Source organism: Limanda limanda, chromosome 4, assembly GCF_963576545.1.
Source record: "Limanda limanda chromosome 4, fLimLim1.1, whole genome shotgun sequence".
Lineage (NCBI taxonomy): Eukaryota > Metazoa > Chordata > Actinopteri > Pleuronectiformes > Pleuronectidae > Limanda > Limanda limanda.
The window spans coordinates 7,597,855-7,615,071 of record NC_083639.1 but is presented as its reverse complement, the minus strand read 5'-3'; the positions used below and the strand labels follow the sequence as shown (position 1 = coordinate 7,615,071).

The following is a 17,217-nucleotide window of genomic DNA, read 5'->3' as shown; positions in this document are numbered from 1 at the left end:
CTCAAAAAGACGGGGGCTAATGGCGGCGACCGAAAAGCCATAACTTACACCTGTCCTCGTCCGTGTCAGCGCACACTCGAGAAAACAAGCACATTAAGGACAACACACACGTCCCTCCTCTCATAATTACTCACACACACGCCAACACATCCATCCGCTCCTGCCGGACTCGAGGTCGATTCAAATGCCAGCGCTCTCAGTGGTAGTGATCGGTTGACATTCAAGTTGTGTAATGAATCCTGTCCTGTGTTTTTTTTTCGCCTCGATGATCATTCCCTCAGTGCTTAACCTGAATTTTTAAAATGCCGTGGCAGATCTTTATTGAACACCTATCAGTGGAAATGATTCCTTTTATCGCTTCATCCCACTCGGTTCCTCAGATTCGCTTTCACGCGCGCTAACTCACCCCTTCGACTTTCTCCCCCTCTGTCTCTCTTATAGTTTAGTACTTTTAATTTCCTAATAGATCACTTTGACAACAGCTCTTGCCCCCGTTCCCACATTCTTGTATTGTTGCCCACCTCAGGCCAGAAACTCCCCGAGACAGGATTTGACCTCCATCTTGCACAACATTACTTGACTCTTTAATCAAGGAGAGCGCAAAGACAGGAGCAGCTGCCTCACATAGTAAATTCCATCCCATCTCCATTCTCCTCAGTCCATACCAGCCATCGCCCATATAATACAATGCAGGTTTTTGTTACATTCAACCTGGCAGATGCCTTTACTGATTAGTTCACCTTCAACCAGTCAGGACGGCCTGATCTGTGGAAGGTGTCAGAAAGTTGTATTGTCTTAAGTATGGATCACTTTGACCTTTTCTTAAAAGGGCAAATGACTCAATTTCCAAATTGATCCTCTGGCCAGTTACAGTAAATTAAGTGAGTTAAACCAGTGCTGTGAAACTGTGGAGTCGCACAAACAGATGTACATGGTTTCTGAGATGATTCAGTAAAAACACAAATAACTATAACGGCAGTAGAGCTCATACATCCTCCAACAGGAGAAATCAATTTTAAATTCACTAAAACCAGATTTTTATTTTGATCTGCATCAAATTGGACTCACTCGTAAATATAAGTATTATGTCTATCTCACGATGTAAAAGAAATTGAAAAAATGTCTCCATATCTTGCTTACAAACTAACACATAGTAAGGGGTTAAAACATTACCTCCCGGTGGAGTCAAAGTAGATGCTGAAAAGTGGCAATAAATTTAATATACCGGAGATGTGCATGTTGACAGGCACTTGGAGCTCGGTCCTCTTCAGGCAGCATCAAGAGCTATATGATGATTTTTCTTGAGAACTGTGAAGAGCAGCAGACAGTGAAATGATAAATTACTTTCATGCCATAGAGTTGTAAACACTTCACGTTATAGTATATAATCTTGCATATTGTCACCACTGGCTGAAAACAAATGATTAAATACGGTTATTTGAACTAAATCCAACCAGCAGACGAAAACTAAAGGCATGAGACGTTTCAGTTAATCAGTAGTGTCAGCATGTCTTCATGAATGATGGTGTGAAATGTTGAACGGTAAAAAGGAGGAACAAAACTAAATGCAGGGAGTGTGGAGCATCGAGGAGCAGAGTTCTTTCCTGGTCAGCATGGCAAAGGGCCTGTGCTCTTTTATACGACTGGGCATCGGCAACACAAAACCCACTGACCAAGACCAACCAAGCAGTCAAAAGAGATAAACCACACTTTTTTTTTTTTTTTCCACTTTATTTATTGGTTTTCACAATTGAAAATGAAACCTCATACATACAGACGTATATGAACAAATTCCCCCCCCACCCCCACCCCAGGGGACAAACAGGAAAGAAAAAATTAAATAATAATAATTTAAAAAAAATATATATTGTATTGTCATCAATAAAAAAATAAAAAAAAACACAGACAAAACATAAGGTGTGTGTGAGAGAACATTCATGTGGTTTTCAGTAATGATAAATGACAATATATACTGTACATGACATATAGGACAAAACTTCACACTTGTTCAAGCAGGTATGTAATAAAAGGTTTCCATATCCTGCTGAAGTTATCATTAGGACGTCGCAGAGCCAGTCTGATCTTTTCTAGCTTCAAGAGTTGCAGCGTATGTCTAACCCAATGTATATAGGAGGGCGGGGCAGCCTGTTTCCAATTAAGTAAAATGATTCTTCTCGCTTAGAGGGTGACAAAAGCAATGCGATCAGATTGTGCCCATAAATCACACTTTTAACACAAAAAAGGGAAAATGAGAAAATACATCCCCTGAAAAAAGAAAATATTTTAGAAGTAGTTGTTTTATGCGGATATATTATCACACTATGATTTCAGGACCTTATTACTATACCTACATATAATGCAAATAGTTTATAGTGGGAAGTCATTATATGTGGAGATCAAATACTGTTCAACCAATAGTGTGAGAATCCAACTCACTGACATGTGTCCGTGTTATGACATGGTGTATTCTTCACATCCCTTCTTGCTTTTCCCTGTTCCCTGAGTCACAACAACACAATCCTCCTGAGAAAGAACATCAGGCTTGAAATGCATTTCAATCCAGAGTATCTGCCGATCCCCGCTTCTTTTTTCTCCTGCGTTTCCTTTCTTTTCTGCATTCACCTTCACCCCTTCTTTTTCTGTCTTTCTTGCTGGGATCTCTACCAGAGCCGCACACAACAAAACTGACAATCTGATAAAACATATGGTGGTCGTGGGTTGTTGGATCTGAGTACATGGAAAATTATGCTAATTTATGGCACTGAAACATCTCAGCTCTGAGATTCCAATGCATGTTGAAGATTATCCCACTAATCCATTTTTATTCATTAATCCAAAAAGACGGATTTATTAGATTGTTTTATGTCTGTGTTTTGAAGTTGAGAACGTGTCGGGGCAGTTGAGTGAAGGATCGGAGGATGTTCCCCTCGAGCCTCCGGAACCCGAGGAGCTGCTTCTTGACATCTGCAGCCCGTGCACCCCTTGCTCCATCACCTCCTCCATTGTGGTTCGCATTTCTGAGGAGGAGCGGCAGAAGTATGAGGAGGAGATCCGCAGGCTGTACAAACAGCTGGACGATAAGGTGATGAATGGCTGCCGCATGAGGACAATTTGTGAGCATGAATGTAGAGCTGATTACACACCATGGTTGGACCTTTTGATAGCGGTATGCACCCATGAATACAAAGAGCCTATAATACATGTATTATGCATGTTAATGAATTCAGCTTGAGACACCAAGTGACTAATGTAGATATTCTCAGGAATTGGTTTTGTGTGGGAGTAGTAATGTTCGACATAAAAAGCTCAAGTTTTCATTTATTTAACACATCATATCCTCAATGCACGTGCACGCTGAGCACAGAGCTGTCGTTGTGTTGCTTTGATCACCAGATTTTACATTAACTATGCAACGTGTCTATGTGTGTGTACTTTCTCTTTCCTTTGCAATGCACATTTTTGTGCATAAAATAGCCACGTGTTTAGTAACAGGTGTGTGGATGCACATACTGTGAAGGGAGATCCATGGAAATGCATATATTAACTTTCCCCCCTCCACTTATGCAGAATAGTGGCAATAGTAAAACTGATGTGGGATATTATATGATGCATGTAAGTGTATTTCGACACAGGAAATCATCTACTTTCTATTAAATCCAGTGTTTATGGTTTAGTTTACCATTGGTTTATCGACTATCATATGCATGGTCAGTTTAACACAGACTTCTCATACTGCTTTTTGAACAATCATTGACACACACTTATTTTTCATTATTTCATCGATGGTTAGATCTGATCAATGTTTTTCCTGAATATCAATGAAGTTGAACTACTGTTTTGATTGTAAAAAGTATGACAGTGTACAAAGTATCTCTACTCTACTGGTATGCATAATACTGTAAATGAACTGTGCATATGTAATGTGCCTCTCTACCACTAAAGGATGACGAGATCAACCACCAGAGCCAGATGGTGGAGAAGCTGAAGGAACAGATGCTCGACCAGGAGGAGGTAAAAGACCTTGGTTTTAAAATCCTTTCATCAGTTTAGTTAAACGACCCAACAGTAGGCTGCACGTCTGCAAATGTGGCAAAGTCACACTTCAAGTCAGTCGCTAAAGATTTTATGTCAAAAGTGAGAAAAAATAATGTTTTTCAGGTGCCAGCAATCACTTTAATAACATTAGGGGGCCATCGTGTAACAATGCGTATATTTGGGTTTTAATCATTAGCATAAAAAAGGAATCCAGCATTTGATAAATTATTGACGTATATGTAGAACAGCAGAAGTCCTAGTATGGAACCCTGGTGCACACCTTTGGATGCAGCACATACACTTTGTTGTGACAGGGTATGATCTTTGTTAAGGCAAAGACTTAACGTAGCAGAAAAATGTTTTTTGCCTCATTACCTTGTACGTTTCTTGAGACACTGGCAGAGAACACTGAGGACAGCAGGATTTGGTATAAACTCACCGTCACGATGATCAAACTCGAGTTGTCAGAAGGCAGCTGCAAAAACCTAGATCACACACAGGGAAACAAAACGAAAAGCTATTGCACATGAAGACAAACTGGCAGGAAATGAAGGGGTTTCTTGGCAGTGAGGGCTGGGCCAGGACGCTAATCAAGTGATAGGTAATGGAGATGGAAATGGTTCCGTGAGCCAGGAAGTACAAAGACGGGAGATGTTATTGACCCCAAAAAACAGGCAGTGGAAAATTCCAGAAACTTATCAGGATGTTACATTTCTATAGCAAACAGGCTTTTCTGTCTGTTTTATGTAACTTGAAAACAAGCAATTAGAAAACTTCCACTATAAAGTATTTACAAACAGTATTTACACCCGTATTAACAACAGTGGCTGAACAAGTTGTTTAAATAACCCAAACTGGCTTTGTCACATAGCACATTACCAAGTAAAAAGACTTCTCATTTGCGAAATGGGTTCATTCATATTCTAAAATGGTCCTGTGGGGGCGTTGAGCTGACATGATCGTAACTTTCCCACCTTAGTTTGTGTGCAGCAACTCAAATGTACATCCATTTGGCCAAACAGAATCTATATCTGTTTGCTGCAGTGCAAACCTGCTGGCACCCTGGGTGGAGCAACATCTCGACTTAATGGCATCCTTTCAGTGGAATGACCCACAGTGGGCTGCGGCAGGGCGGGAGAGGCAAACACTGTAAAATAATGCTAGCTCATACGGTGTCAAGTAATATTCCAAAATGAGTATTTCAAAAATGCTTTTAAACTGATAAATCACACTATTGCTTATCTCACATGACCCAGTGTACTACATGAATCTCAGTTATGTTCCTTTGAAACCCAGCAGCTGTGAATTGTGAATAATGGAGACGCTGCTTTTGGATCAAATATTCATGTAAATTTGCATCGTATTTTAGAACCCAATATCTTTTAGTCACCGTTTATATTTAACAGTTGCATTTCTATGCCCCACAGCTCTTGGCCTCGTCCAGGGGCGACAGTGAGAAGGTGCAGTCTGAGCTCGGCCGGCTGCAGAGGGAGAACAATTCTGCCAAGGCGGAGGTGAAGGAGGTCCTGCAGGCCCTGGAGGAGCTGGCTGTCAACTACGACCAGAAGAGCCTGGAGGTCTTGGAGAAGAGCATGCAGAACAAGCTGCTGGCTGAAGAGTTTGAAAAGAAAATGGTGAGTCACGCATCCAAGGGGCTCGTAGTTCATATTTTATACCACACCTTTATATGTGTGAATATGTTGGAAGAGAAAAATTCAAACAGAAATGATCCTCCAAGTGTAATCAAAAATCGGTTAATAGAGGGATGGACAAATGTGCTGTCTTATAACAAATAAAAGGGAACTTTCTGGTATAAAAAAATTGTCCTAATGTCAACTAAAGCCCCTATCTGTCAAGAGTATGTAGATGTAGGGCTTCAAAATCCAATTAGGGAGATAGTGTGTGGAAGTGGAGAGCTGTGAGATAGAAGAATAATTAGAATTGTTCTGCCCATGCAGCCTTGAACAGACACATAAATATTGGAGAAAAATAGAGTCGAAAAGCTTTGAAGAAAGTAGTCCACTGGTTTACTCGGTGGATATAACAAAAGTGAAGGTCTTTTGTTGCGTGATCGATCCAGTAATCAATAACTTGACAAAAAGCCACAAGTTGTCTGATTTAGACCAAATACAAAACAGCACTTGTGTTGCTTTAGCTTGAACCTGAATTCACACTGGCACCTACGACAAACTCTGTATTGAAAGATTCATCTGACTTGAGGCCTGGTGTTTTTCATTATAAGTAAATACTAAAAGACGCTGACAGCAGCAGTCACAGCAGCACATGGTTGATTCTTCTTGATTGAGGTCAGTATTCAAAGTAATCTCAGAATTTGTCGCTGTGATTTTTGGCTGAATAGCTTGTTTGCTTGAGGGAAGTCGTCGGCACTGTCAAAGATTAAATTTGAGTTAATTAAATCCGGCAAAGTTTATCATCAAAGTGCTGGAAATTATTTTATTAATGAATATTCGGCTTTTATGAAAGCAAGCCTTGCAGAGCCTTTGCTCTGTTTCATTTACAGTAGCACACGTTCTTGTCAGTTTTTAAGGCTTTGACAAATCTTAAACTGCATTTGTTTGCTGCGATCAAATTAATTAATTTTACTTTTGAGATTTTTAGATCTCTTTGTTTATTTCTCTGCGCTCTTCTCACTGTTTTGATATGAGCAGGCTTTAATTGGAAATAGGGATGTCACATTTTTTTATGTAACAATCAAGATTTTGCGACAACTCAACAGTTCTTTAGTCACAGTCTATGAAACCAGTGTACATGAATATTTAATATAACAGAGGTTTTTAAAAATCTCATGATAACCTGCCAGCCCCCTACATATAAAATATATAAATGGATAATTTGACTATTTAGTAGATAATCACTCTCCAAGTTTTAGAACTAAGGTTCCCATAATGGTTTGTTGATGACAGTTAATCTCTCAGCTACTTGTTTGGTGCATTTATATCAATGGACAGTTATTGAAAGGGAGGAGAAATAGATCGACTCAGAGAGAACAAGTCCCAACAGTCTTCTTAAGCTGCACCAAATTACACTCATAAATATCAGTTCCCTAAATGGGTCCGATAGTTTCTTCCCTGATCCATACCACAAGTTTTGTTCGTAACCCGTCAAATAGTTTTAGTGAAATATTTTCTAACTAAATCCCTAGCGGAGGTGAAAATTCAAATAGAGATAGATCTAAAATAGACACCTCTGGCAGAGCTGGTCAATCCTTAATAAAGTTATTGTTCCCGGCCGAGTGGACTGAGTCGACCATTATTCAACTTCTTAAAGCCTCTTCAATATTTCATGCACCGTTTTACCATCCGCCACCGTGTCCTCTCCTCCCTCTTTGTCTTTCACTGTCCAGATATTGATGAAAGGAGTCGACAGTGTAACTACACTGAGTGCTCCCTTCAGTTCAGCAAAACGTAGCGGAAACCTCTGCTTCTCCTCAATCACGGCAATCATATTTCACTTGGCAGGTCCCGTGTTCTCGCTTGTTGCGCCCTGACCTCTCACCTGACCCTGCGTCTTCTCGGGGATCCCACCTGGCAGTATGACAGGATGTGACAGGGAAGGAGAACCTAGGGAGCACAACAAATCCCAGTCTGTCTGGGGCCATTTCCCAGCTTCCTATACGCTCTGACTCTAATTCCACACGCTTTGTCTCGGCGGTGAGATGCAGAGATTTGATCACATAATGAACGGCGTCACATTGAGACAGTGGAAAGTCCTCTCTTCTTTTGCAGGAGGGCCAGGCCACTGTCATTCATCTGCTCCTTTGAGCACGTCCCTTCATCCATCTGTCTACTTAAGCTCCTTTCTATCATGAGGATTACCACCATTCATCATCTGAACCAACCTGCGCGGAATCACGTCACAAATCTCCCTTCAACTAAACCGAACATGTTTCGTCGACCTTTCATCTCCTTTTTACTAATTCATAAAATAATTGATTTCAGTTAAACAATGTGATAACGTTTACGCTGTTAATGTTGTGACGTGACAAGTGACCTGGAAAATGATCACAGGGCTTGAAGGTAATGAAGGAGAAGAAGATGGAGAAGTGGATTAAGAGGTAAATGTGACTGCGTTTTAAACAGGTGTTTAATGGGGCCTTCAATCGACTTGGTGATTCATGAGCAGTCATCTCAAATCTGCCACTAAAAAGAAGGACATTATTTCTCCGATAAGAGATGATCCATTTTGTTTAGTTTAATAAATCTTTAACGTGTGTTGTCAACAAGAGTAAAAACCCTCAAATTTTAGATTTCACATTTGAAATCAGCACATTTTTACTTTGCCTACTTGTGATCAGAGGAAACCACTGATCCAAGACCAGGGTTCCATCTATCAATGAAGACACCAAAGTCATTTATCAGTTAATGTCTGAATTAAAAAAACACTATTTACACAAGGTTGGTTTTGAAGGCTTCAATTAATATACAGTTGAATTAAAAGATAAAATGCAGGATTGAGTATTTCTCCACTCAGATTATAACCTGGTACTGTGGACAAGCCACCTAGAGTGTAAGTACATGTTAATAATGTTCATAAAATCTTTAAATAATTGGACCTACTGCATATATTATTAACTAGGCCCAACAGTCCCCTTATATAGAAAGAAGCCTTGTAGCTAAGGCCACATTATGTTTCTCAGCTACAAATTTGCCTCATAAAGTGTCTGAAAAAAACCCTCCCCCCTTATGAAACCTCATTTATATTCACTATTTGAATCCTCAGAACATTGCACAGACTTAATGATACCAGCCCCCTACATGGGTGTAATTTCTTTCATCAAGGTTCACTCACCATCTCTTAAAGAAATCCACGGAAATGGAGGAAAATGGAATGTTACTAAAATGTAGAAAAATGAATTTCTACAATTTTGCAGTCGAAGAATTTGTTTCTGGACTAAAATCCCTGCACTGCCCTTCTTTCAGTTACTTTTCATTAGACCTGTTGCACATAGATCGAATCCAAATTGTTTCATTGTGCTCGAGCCATCGAGGCAACAGCGTTGTGTAGAAGCTACCGCCTGTACAAAATGGAGAAGGAAAAAAGGAAGCTCCATCTTTCATTGTCCCAGATCCTTTCATCCGGCATCGAAGCCATCAGCCTCTCTCTCGGAAGTTTATTGATTTGTAATTTAGCAGCCATTACATCGCGCTACTTGGATTTCTTGGATGAGTATGGAGGTTAAAGTGTGTCCCAGCTGTGTGTGCTCTCAGGTTAAAGGGCTCTCAGTCTCCATCCTCCCCCACACAATATTCTCCCACTTCATCATTCCCCTGTGTTTTCATGTCTCCGCCGGGTTTTCTCCCTCTCGCTAATGTGTTTTCTCGCACAACCTCATATGTTCATTCTCTTTCTCACTCCTCTCCTCCCATAGGATCACCTGATGGCCTCGGAGGCGGAGCTGTCCCGCATCCAACAAGTGAGCAGCCACCAGAGGAAACGCATCGCTGAGATTCTCAACGGGCTCATGAAGGACCTGAGCGAGTTCAGCAGCATCGTCGGAAACAAGGACATCAAGCTGGTGAGTGGAGCAGAGGCTGCAGGTTTCCAGACGGTATCACTAACCAAAGATTTTGCCAAGGAACAAACAAGAGTCAAATGAGGGAACACTGAAATAAAACGCCTCATGTTTCTGTCAAAAAAGGAGAAAGTACTTTGTTGCATTTTAAGCCTCTTTTCTTAAACCTTTAAATCCCTGTCTTTGCCTAGTATCAAAGCAAGAAAAAAACTGTTAAATATTTAGGCCAAACGGATTCAATTTTCACAGGAAAGCCTCATGGCCAAAGTTATATCAGGTGAAAATCAGTTCTCAAACCAGAATCAGTTCAACTTAATGTTTACAGTGAAAGCAGTGATGACTTTCCTTAATGGTACTCAAATTAAAAATGTTTTCTTCTATGCATTCTCCAAAATGTAAAACTCATTAGGTAAATAATTGCTTTGTAGCCCACAGCTATGATAGCTCATGTACATAATTGAATATATGATGGGGAAACTGTTTCCAAGTATAAATAGCAATATATATTCCGAGCTAAGACATGTGACCAAGAGAGGGACTTAACACCAAGCAGAACGTTTTAAATGTCACACTCTACATCACAGCCATGTTTATATTCATTATATTTAATGTGCCTGTTCCAAAGCATCACTAAAGCTTTTATGAAGTTTTAAATATGACACATGAAGTCGGTTTATAAGCATATCACTATCATCTCTAACGATGGATAGATTCGGATGTGCAAGTTCATTTCAAAGCACCTGCTAAATGATGATGTCAAGCTAATGCACAGTGCCTGAGAGAGTGCTTGTGAAATGCCCCCCCGCCTCTTCAGCCCCCCTGCTGTCTTTAAATCATAACCGAACACGTCTCCTCCTCTTCCCCCCCCCCCCCGTTCATCCCCAGCCCATGGAGCTCACCGGCGTGATCGAAGAGGAGTTCACCGTGGCTCGCCTCTACATCAGCAAGATCAAGTCCGAGGTGAAGTCCATGGTGAAGCGCTGCCGCCACCTGGAGAGCCTTCAGGTGGAGTGTCACCGCAAGATGGAGGAGACCGGACGAGAGCTGTCCTCGTGTCACCTCCTCATTTCACAGGTGACCGACCGGGGAAAATAAGAACTGGAGAAGCTGAAAATGTTTGCATCAGAAGCTTCTTACTCTGATTTTTCAAAGTACTGTGTGTTTTGCATTCTATACGTTAATGTGATTGCCTGAGGCCTCCCTGGTGTTAGTTTGACTCTCCCTTGCAAATGAAGTTTCCTCATGAATAGGGATCATAAATCCTCGATGTAAACGATATATATCGACGAGGGAAAAGCACCTTATCCTCGGTGTAAAGTTGGGTAGCGGACCTTTGCTCATTAGTATCCTTTCTGCATCTATAACAATGTTATTTGACTTTCAGCATGGGGCAAAGATCCGCTCTCTAACGGAGTACTTGCAGAACGTGGAGCTGAAGAAGAGGCAGCTGGAGGACAGCTACGACTCTCTGAGCGAGGAGCTGGCCAAAGTCCAAGCTCAAGGTGAAGTAGACCCACGTGTTACTGTGGAAGAGTTGTACTAGCAGGTCGTAGCTCCGTCACAATATGGATCCAGTCAAACATCAAAATCCTCTGAGGAACACAGACATCAACGTCTTGGTGGTACTAAAGGAAAAGTCCTTTATCATCAGTGAACCATGAATATCTGTATGAATATTACCTCAAGCCAATCGAGCAGATTTTGAGACATCTCACAATCTAGACATCTCATCATCACATTTTCAACCTGCTGGTTGAATATCTGGATAAAGTCAGAAGCATCAGCCTTCATACCCTTGGCATCATGAATTTATTTAATATTTCATGGAATTTCATCAGAAATGTGTTGAGGTAGTTCAGTCTGTCCCCAAGTGGAACATTGGACCATGCACAGAGCATTGCTGTGACTAAAAAGATAAACTGCCAACTTATGTAAAAGTTTTTGGGTGAAATCTTGCCAATCATGTAGTTAAAAGATAAATATTGCACACATGGAATAAGTACTGTATTTGTGATAAAAGTGTTTGAGATATTTTATCTGTGAAAATACCAAACTTAGAGAAATTTGAGAAGACTAATGTGAAAAACTGCAGATTTATGACTGAAAAATCAGGCGAAATACCAAGCTTCAGGAACAAGTCGGATGAACAATAAAACTGTCAGCTAAAGATAAATTCAAGGAGATTAGACCTTTAAACCAGCAAAGTCTTCCAACTGATAATATGACATTTTGCTGACAGGTTTTAAATCATAAATGATGCTCTGCTAAACACTGCAGGACTTTTCTTACCCACTGCACAGTGAAGGACGCTGCAAACACTAATCTACATTGTAAATTTAGCTGAATTGCTGACTTGAGACGCCAAAGTCACACTTAACATTAATGTTCCGACACGGTCAAACAAAAGCACGTCTAAACAAAATGAAATCTAAACAGACAACAAATCTGTCTTAACTCCAGGAAGCTGAGGGGAACTGGAAGGAGCCGCTTCCCCGGCTTAGAGCGGTTTTATTGGCATTAATGGGAAGTTTCAGCCGGTGCCAGAAGCCTTTCTATTCTGTCAAGAGGGAGGACAAAATGGGTAAATGCTAATGAACAGTTTAGGCTCCAGAACATTTAACAGCACCAGCAATAGTGGTTCATTTGAAATTAGTGCAGGGTTCAGCTGACTGCAGAAAGTCCCCAGGGCACCGACACAATTCAGGCCCAAGGCAAATCGAGCTAAAGGCGATGGAAGTCTTTCTTCCCCCGAGGAGAGCCAGCGAGCCGCGATAAATAACCCGTGGATTTCAGGGCAGGTAAATCAATTCCATCCCCACTCCAAACCTGCGCCAGGCACTCCTCCAGTTATTACAGAAGTAGATAAATACAATGTGCTGCGGGTCATGTGAGGCACGCCGGCTGGTGCGGGGCGGCGCGCTCGTAATTTCATCAGCAGACAAACAGGAACGGCAGTGAGCAAACAACAGATCAGATCATCGTGATGCAGTAGCTGTCATCTGGGATAATAGATCATATCACACCCAGGGCATGACAAGGGCCACGCCGACCTCGCCGTGAACACCGAGCGAGCCACTGCTGTGCCGTCAATGTCAGGTGGCTGTCACCTCTTCCATCTACATCAGTGTGCTCCTCCCTTTTATCTTCCCATCTTCTTCCTCCCCCTTTTTCCTTCTTCTCTCTCTTACCATCGATCTCTCATTGTCTCCCCTCTCCTAAATGTGTGTTTCAGAGAGCGTGTCACAGATGACCAGTGGCAAGAATCCAACGTCTGTCCTGGACTGCAGTGATATAAAGGTAGTCATGACTACTCATGAGTGAGAGCAGCCTGGTGTAACCTTTAATGGCACCTCGGCACTCAGCTGTGGATGTGCATCTATTATGGCTTTTAAGTGTCAGTATGCTGCATCTGTGCCACTGCTGCATGGCTGCATGAGTGTTTCTGCATGTAAATTACTGCAGGGCTGTAAAGGGACAATCTGACATTTGAGGAAAAAAAAAAATGTTCTCCCCATATAGAAAGATAAGAAATCTAGTCCCTTTTCCTATGGGGACGAAAAATATACAGCCAGTGGCCCAGTAAGCGCTCTTCCTCTACTTAATCATTCTAAGAGAAGGGGGAATTGGAGCATGATTGACTTTCATGTAAAGATTCATTTTACTATCTGAAATTGAGTCATTTGGACCAATAAAAGCTGGAAAGTCTGAAATAGCCTCATGATTAAATTATTTATGCCGTTCATGTGTCGAGGGAGGCAGCAGGACGTCAGCCGGCTCGTCAAGAGAAAGCCTCAGACAGGCATGATGCCAATTGCCAAACGGTAGAAAGACTCCACTGAGCTGTGAGAGCAGACATCTGGAAAAATGGCAGATTTAATTTTTTTTAATGCCACAATGGGTCAAGCAAGATATAAGGTGGTAACAATGAGCTGCAGAAGCACTACAAGGCAGATTTTGTTACCTTATAGCAGAACCAGGTTAGCTGGCTTTGTGTTAAGCTAAGGCAACATGACACAAAGGTTATACTTTTCTTTTTTATGGCAGTTTACGAAAGCCTAACCTTCAATTGAAAAGTCTGAACTCCACAGTTATTCAATTTATAAATCACAAAAATGGAGAGAAGCAGTAAATCCTCTCACTTGAGATGCTGTAAACTGCAAATGTTTGGCTTGGCCATGGGTTGACTTTGTGTCGTTTAGTTTTAAGATTTAATTGAATAAAGAAAAATGCACCACACGAGAATGCTGAAATCTAAAGGAATTAGATCTTAATTTGCGATTCAAAGGTGCAAATTCCAAACAACAGAATAACCCTGGAGGTCTGGGGTCCCTGGGATTTGCTTTTATAGTCATAAAATAAGCAACAGAAGCAGTTTTCAGCTGCTCCTGTACAACTGCTTCTATTTGTGCACATTTTCCACAGTGTGTTTTTCGTGTGTGTGTGTGTGTGTGTGTGTGTGTGTGTGTGTGTGTGTGTGTGGTGTATTTACGTGTGTTCGACGGCTCCAGTTTCATTAGCCATGTCTCGCTTCATTCTTAATGACACTATCTGTGTGTGTTTGTTTAATACCCTAGTGGCTTTGCATGTCTACATGTGCACTGGTGTGTGTAATTTCCATCTCTCTTGTCATTTTTGTGGACTTTTATTCCCACCGCTGGGTGTTCTCTCTCGCTCTCTCTCTCCGTATATGAACCGTATGTGTCTCTCGCCCCCTCCTGTCCCTCCGCCCGTCCCTCAGAGGGCTCTGGAGCAGCAGATGGAGTCGCACCGTGAAACGCACAGCAAACAACTTGGCCACCTGCGAGACGAGATCAACGAGAAGCAGAAGATCATCGACGAGTTAACGGAGTCAGTGCTTCATTATTATTCCTTATCTTCCCTGATGCACAGGAACATACATACAAGATTATTTTAAACCAGAGATAAATGCACCTAAATATAAAGTCATGGAGAAAGCATGTTGATATTCAGGACTAGGATGTGGTACTATACAGTGCAGGTCATATATGTGTCCAGATGCAGAGAGATTGAACCAGGCTCAAATCTGAAATTCAATTCTACCCTCAAAGCAGTGTGAAGGCTGCAGGGCAGAGCCTCTGTAGGGCTGAAGCACATTTCCCCACTGGCACAGGAGTTTTTGGTAACAGCGAAAAAGAGCAGCTGCAGAGAATCTCTGAATGAATGGACATTTGTGGCTGTGCTGCTGGTACTGCTGGCACAGCCTGATTTGGAAAGGCAGCTTGAAAGTGGATGGATGGATGGATAAATGGATCAATATGAGTATAAGCTTAAATAAAGTAAAAGTATCAATATAATAAATCAATCGACATTCAATCAATCCATTAATTAAAACTAAATCCATGTGGCCTATATTCTTCAAAACCCTGATGCATCTCTACCCTAAAGGGCGACTCTTTGGTTTTGACACATGCATTTTACATACAATGAGTCTGTGAGTGAGTTCATTTTCTTCTTTTTTTTTTAGCTGTAACCAGCGGCTGCAGCTGGAGCTGGAGCAACTGCACGATGACTTTGAACATCTCAGGGGCCGAGAACATCACAAGAGCCGGCAGCTGGAGGAACTGACGTGAGTCTCTCCTTTACCGTCCTGGCCGGCTTTCAAACACTTCACCATATGGAGGCCGGGGGGGCTGAGCTGCCCCTTTCGATCCACCACTTACACGTCTTCTCTGTCATCCGTCTCCCCTTTGTCTATTTACTTTCCTCTCGCTCTGCAGCTCTGATATTTTATTTACAGGACGCCTCTCTCGGTGTGGAGGGATGCATTCATACAGAGTGTTGCTAAAATTAGCTGGAGGCTGACCCCTTAACCCTCTCTGTGCATCTCTCTCTTTCTGTCTCTGCCTCTGCATCCCATTATGAGGTTTTGGAACAGGGCAGCAGCTGGCAGCCAACAGGCCTCATTCTGCCCTGACCTTTGCAGCATATTGCATCAGATGGCAGCTGGGCACACGCTGCCTTTGTTCTCTTTTCATTAATTAACCCGAAGAAAGTGGTATTTATTGGGGTAAAGAATTTTCCACCTCTCTTTCTGTCGATAGATTTCTCCACGAGCGACATGAGCAGTCGAAGCAGGACCTCAAAGGGCTGGAGGAGACGGTTGTAAGTCATTATTTGCCGTCACGATTGACTTGGCTCCCTCGGAGGCCACTGATCCACTAAATGCTCTTTAACTGCTTTAACCGCTTCATTTCCTTTCCCTCGTGCTGTATAGGCCCGCGAGCTCCACAGCCTGCACAACCTCCGCAAGCTTTTTGTTCAAGACCTCACCAGTCGAGTTAGAAAAGTAAGCCAACCTTTATTACTCCACGTAGAACCACTGGAGTCTGAGAGTGTGTGACCTTGTGCAGATGATAATTTTGAGATGATGTGTGTTTTTATTACTCTGTTCCCTAGTTTTCGGGTTGTCTGTCTGTCCATGCATCCTTTCTTGTGAAAATGATATATCTCAAGCATGCTAGAGGGAACCTTTTCAAATTTGGTAGAAACCTTTCCTTGGATTCAAAGAGGAACTGATTCGATTTTTTTGGGTTAAAAGGTCAAAGGTGACACATCATGAACACCTGTAGGGAATTTCATTACATCTGGCACAAATATTCACTTGGGCTAAAAGATGACTAGATTTCAGAGGTCAAGATACTGTGACCTCACCGAACTCTTTTTACCCTGTGAACATGTTATTTTAAAGACTTTTGACCAGTTGTCATTGTTCTTAGAGATGAATTGATTCCATGTCAGAGGTCAAAGGTCAAATTTACCTGAGCTGAGTCTGACAATTTTTGTTTATGTAGGCTGAAACTGCACTGGTTGGTGGGAATTTACAACTGCACTGGTTGGTGGGAATTTACAACTGCCATGTCTAGCTTTTCATTCATGTCTCTGCTGTTTCTGTTGACAGAATGCAGGGATAGGGCCTGATGGAGGATACATCACCCAGAAACAGAAGATTTCCTTTCTTGAAAACAACCTGGACCAGCTTACAAAAGTTCACAAACAGGTAACAACAAGTAGCTGATTTCAGATTATAAATTATAGAGAAGAAGACAAAAAAAATGAACACTCTGCCTCTCCTCCACCTCTGGATGTGGACAAATTATCTGATTTCCCACAGCCTGGAAGCTTAATTCTCACTGTGCAGCGAGGCAGAGATGTCTTATCTGAGAAGAATATGAGCGGAGGACAAAAGGACAGAGTCCGAATAAAGTACAGGGCATTGGACGTTTTCTGTGCTTCTCCAAAGGGACAAGGGAACATTGGGACTATCATTCATTTTATGCAGTAACTTAGCATGAAAGTCTCCTTGAATACTGAGCAGAAGGTGTTAAACCAAGGTGAAGACGCTGCTTCCCGGGGAAGGAATCCACACAGCATAAAACTGTTACTCAGATTTGATAAACACAAATGAGTTCATACTCATGCAGGTGCACACAAGCATCCGCAGTCTTTTCCCTCCAGCTGAAACACACAAACCTTGAGCTCGGATGAGACATAACCGAACATACACCTCACATCCTTCTTGAAAATTACTAAATAGACTACAGCAAGTGTTGATGTGCTAAATGTTCTGGCACACAAACACACACACATACACACCCATACACACACACACGCTTACTCTCTCTCGCTTG

General features: G+C 41.8%; 1 protein-coding gene across 2 annotated transcripts in view; it reads left to right on the top strand.

The window, feature by feature from the left end:
* kif5ab (kinesin family member 5A, b) overlaps nt 1-17,217 on the top strand; it is a 58,191-nt gene that overhangs the window by 32,489 nt on the left and 8,485 nt on the right. Inside the window, exons 12-23 of one of the 2 annotated variants that reach the window (XM_061070200.1) lie at nt 2,880-3,082; nt 3,943-4,011; nt 5,463-5,669; nt 9,425-9,571; nt 10,454-10,642; nt 10,953-11,070; nt 12,801-12,865; nt 14,307-14,416; nt 15,054-15,155; nt 15,631-15,691; nt 15,804-15,875; nt 16,488-16,586. In XM_061070200.1, the coding sequence (XP_060926183.1) occupies nt 2,880-3,082; nt 3,943-4,011; nt 5,463-5,669; nt 9,425-9,571; nt 10,454-10,642; nt 10,953-11,070; nt 12,801-12,865; nt 14,307-14,416; nt 15,054-15,155; nt 15,631-15,691; nt 15,804-15,875; nt 16,488-16,586 (1,442 nt within the window). Of the gene's footprint in view, nt 1-2,879; nt 3,083-3,942; nt 4,012-5,462; nt 5,670-9,424; nt 9,572-10,453; nt 10,643-10,952; nt 11,071-12,800; nt 12,868-14,296; nt 14,417-15,053; nt 15,156-15,630; nt 15,692-15,803; nt 15,876-16,487; nt 16,587-17,217 lie in introns of both variants that reach the window. The other variant, XM_061070199.1, reaches the window with a different exon arrangement.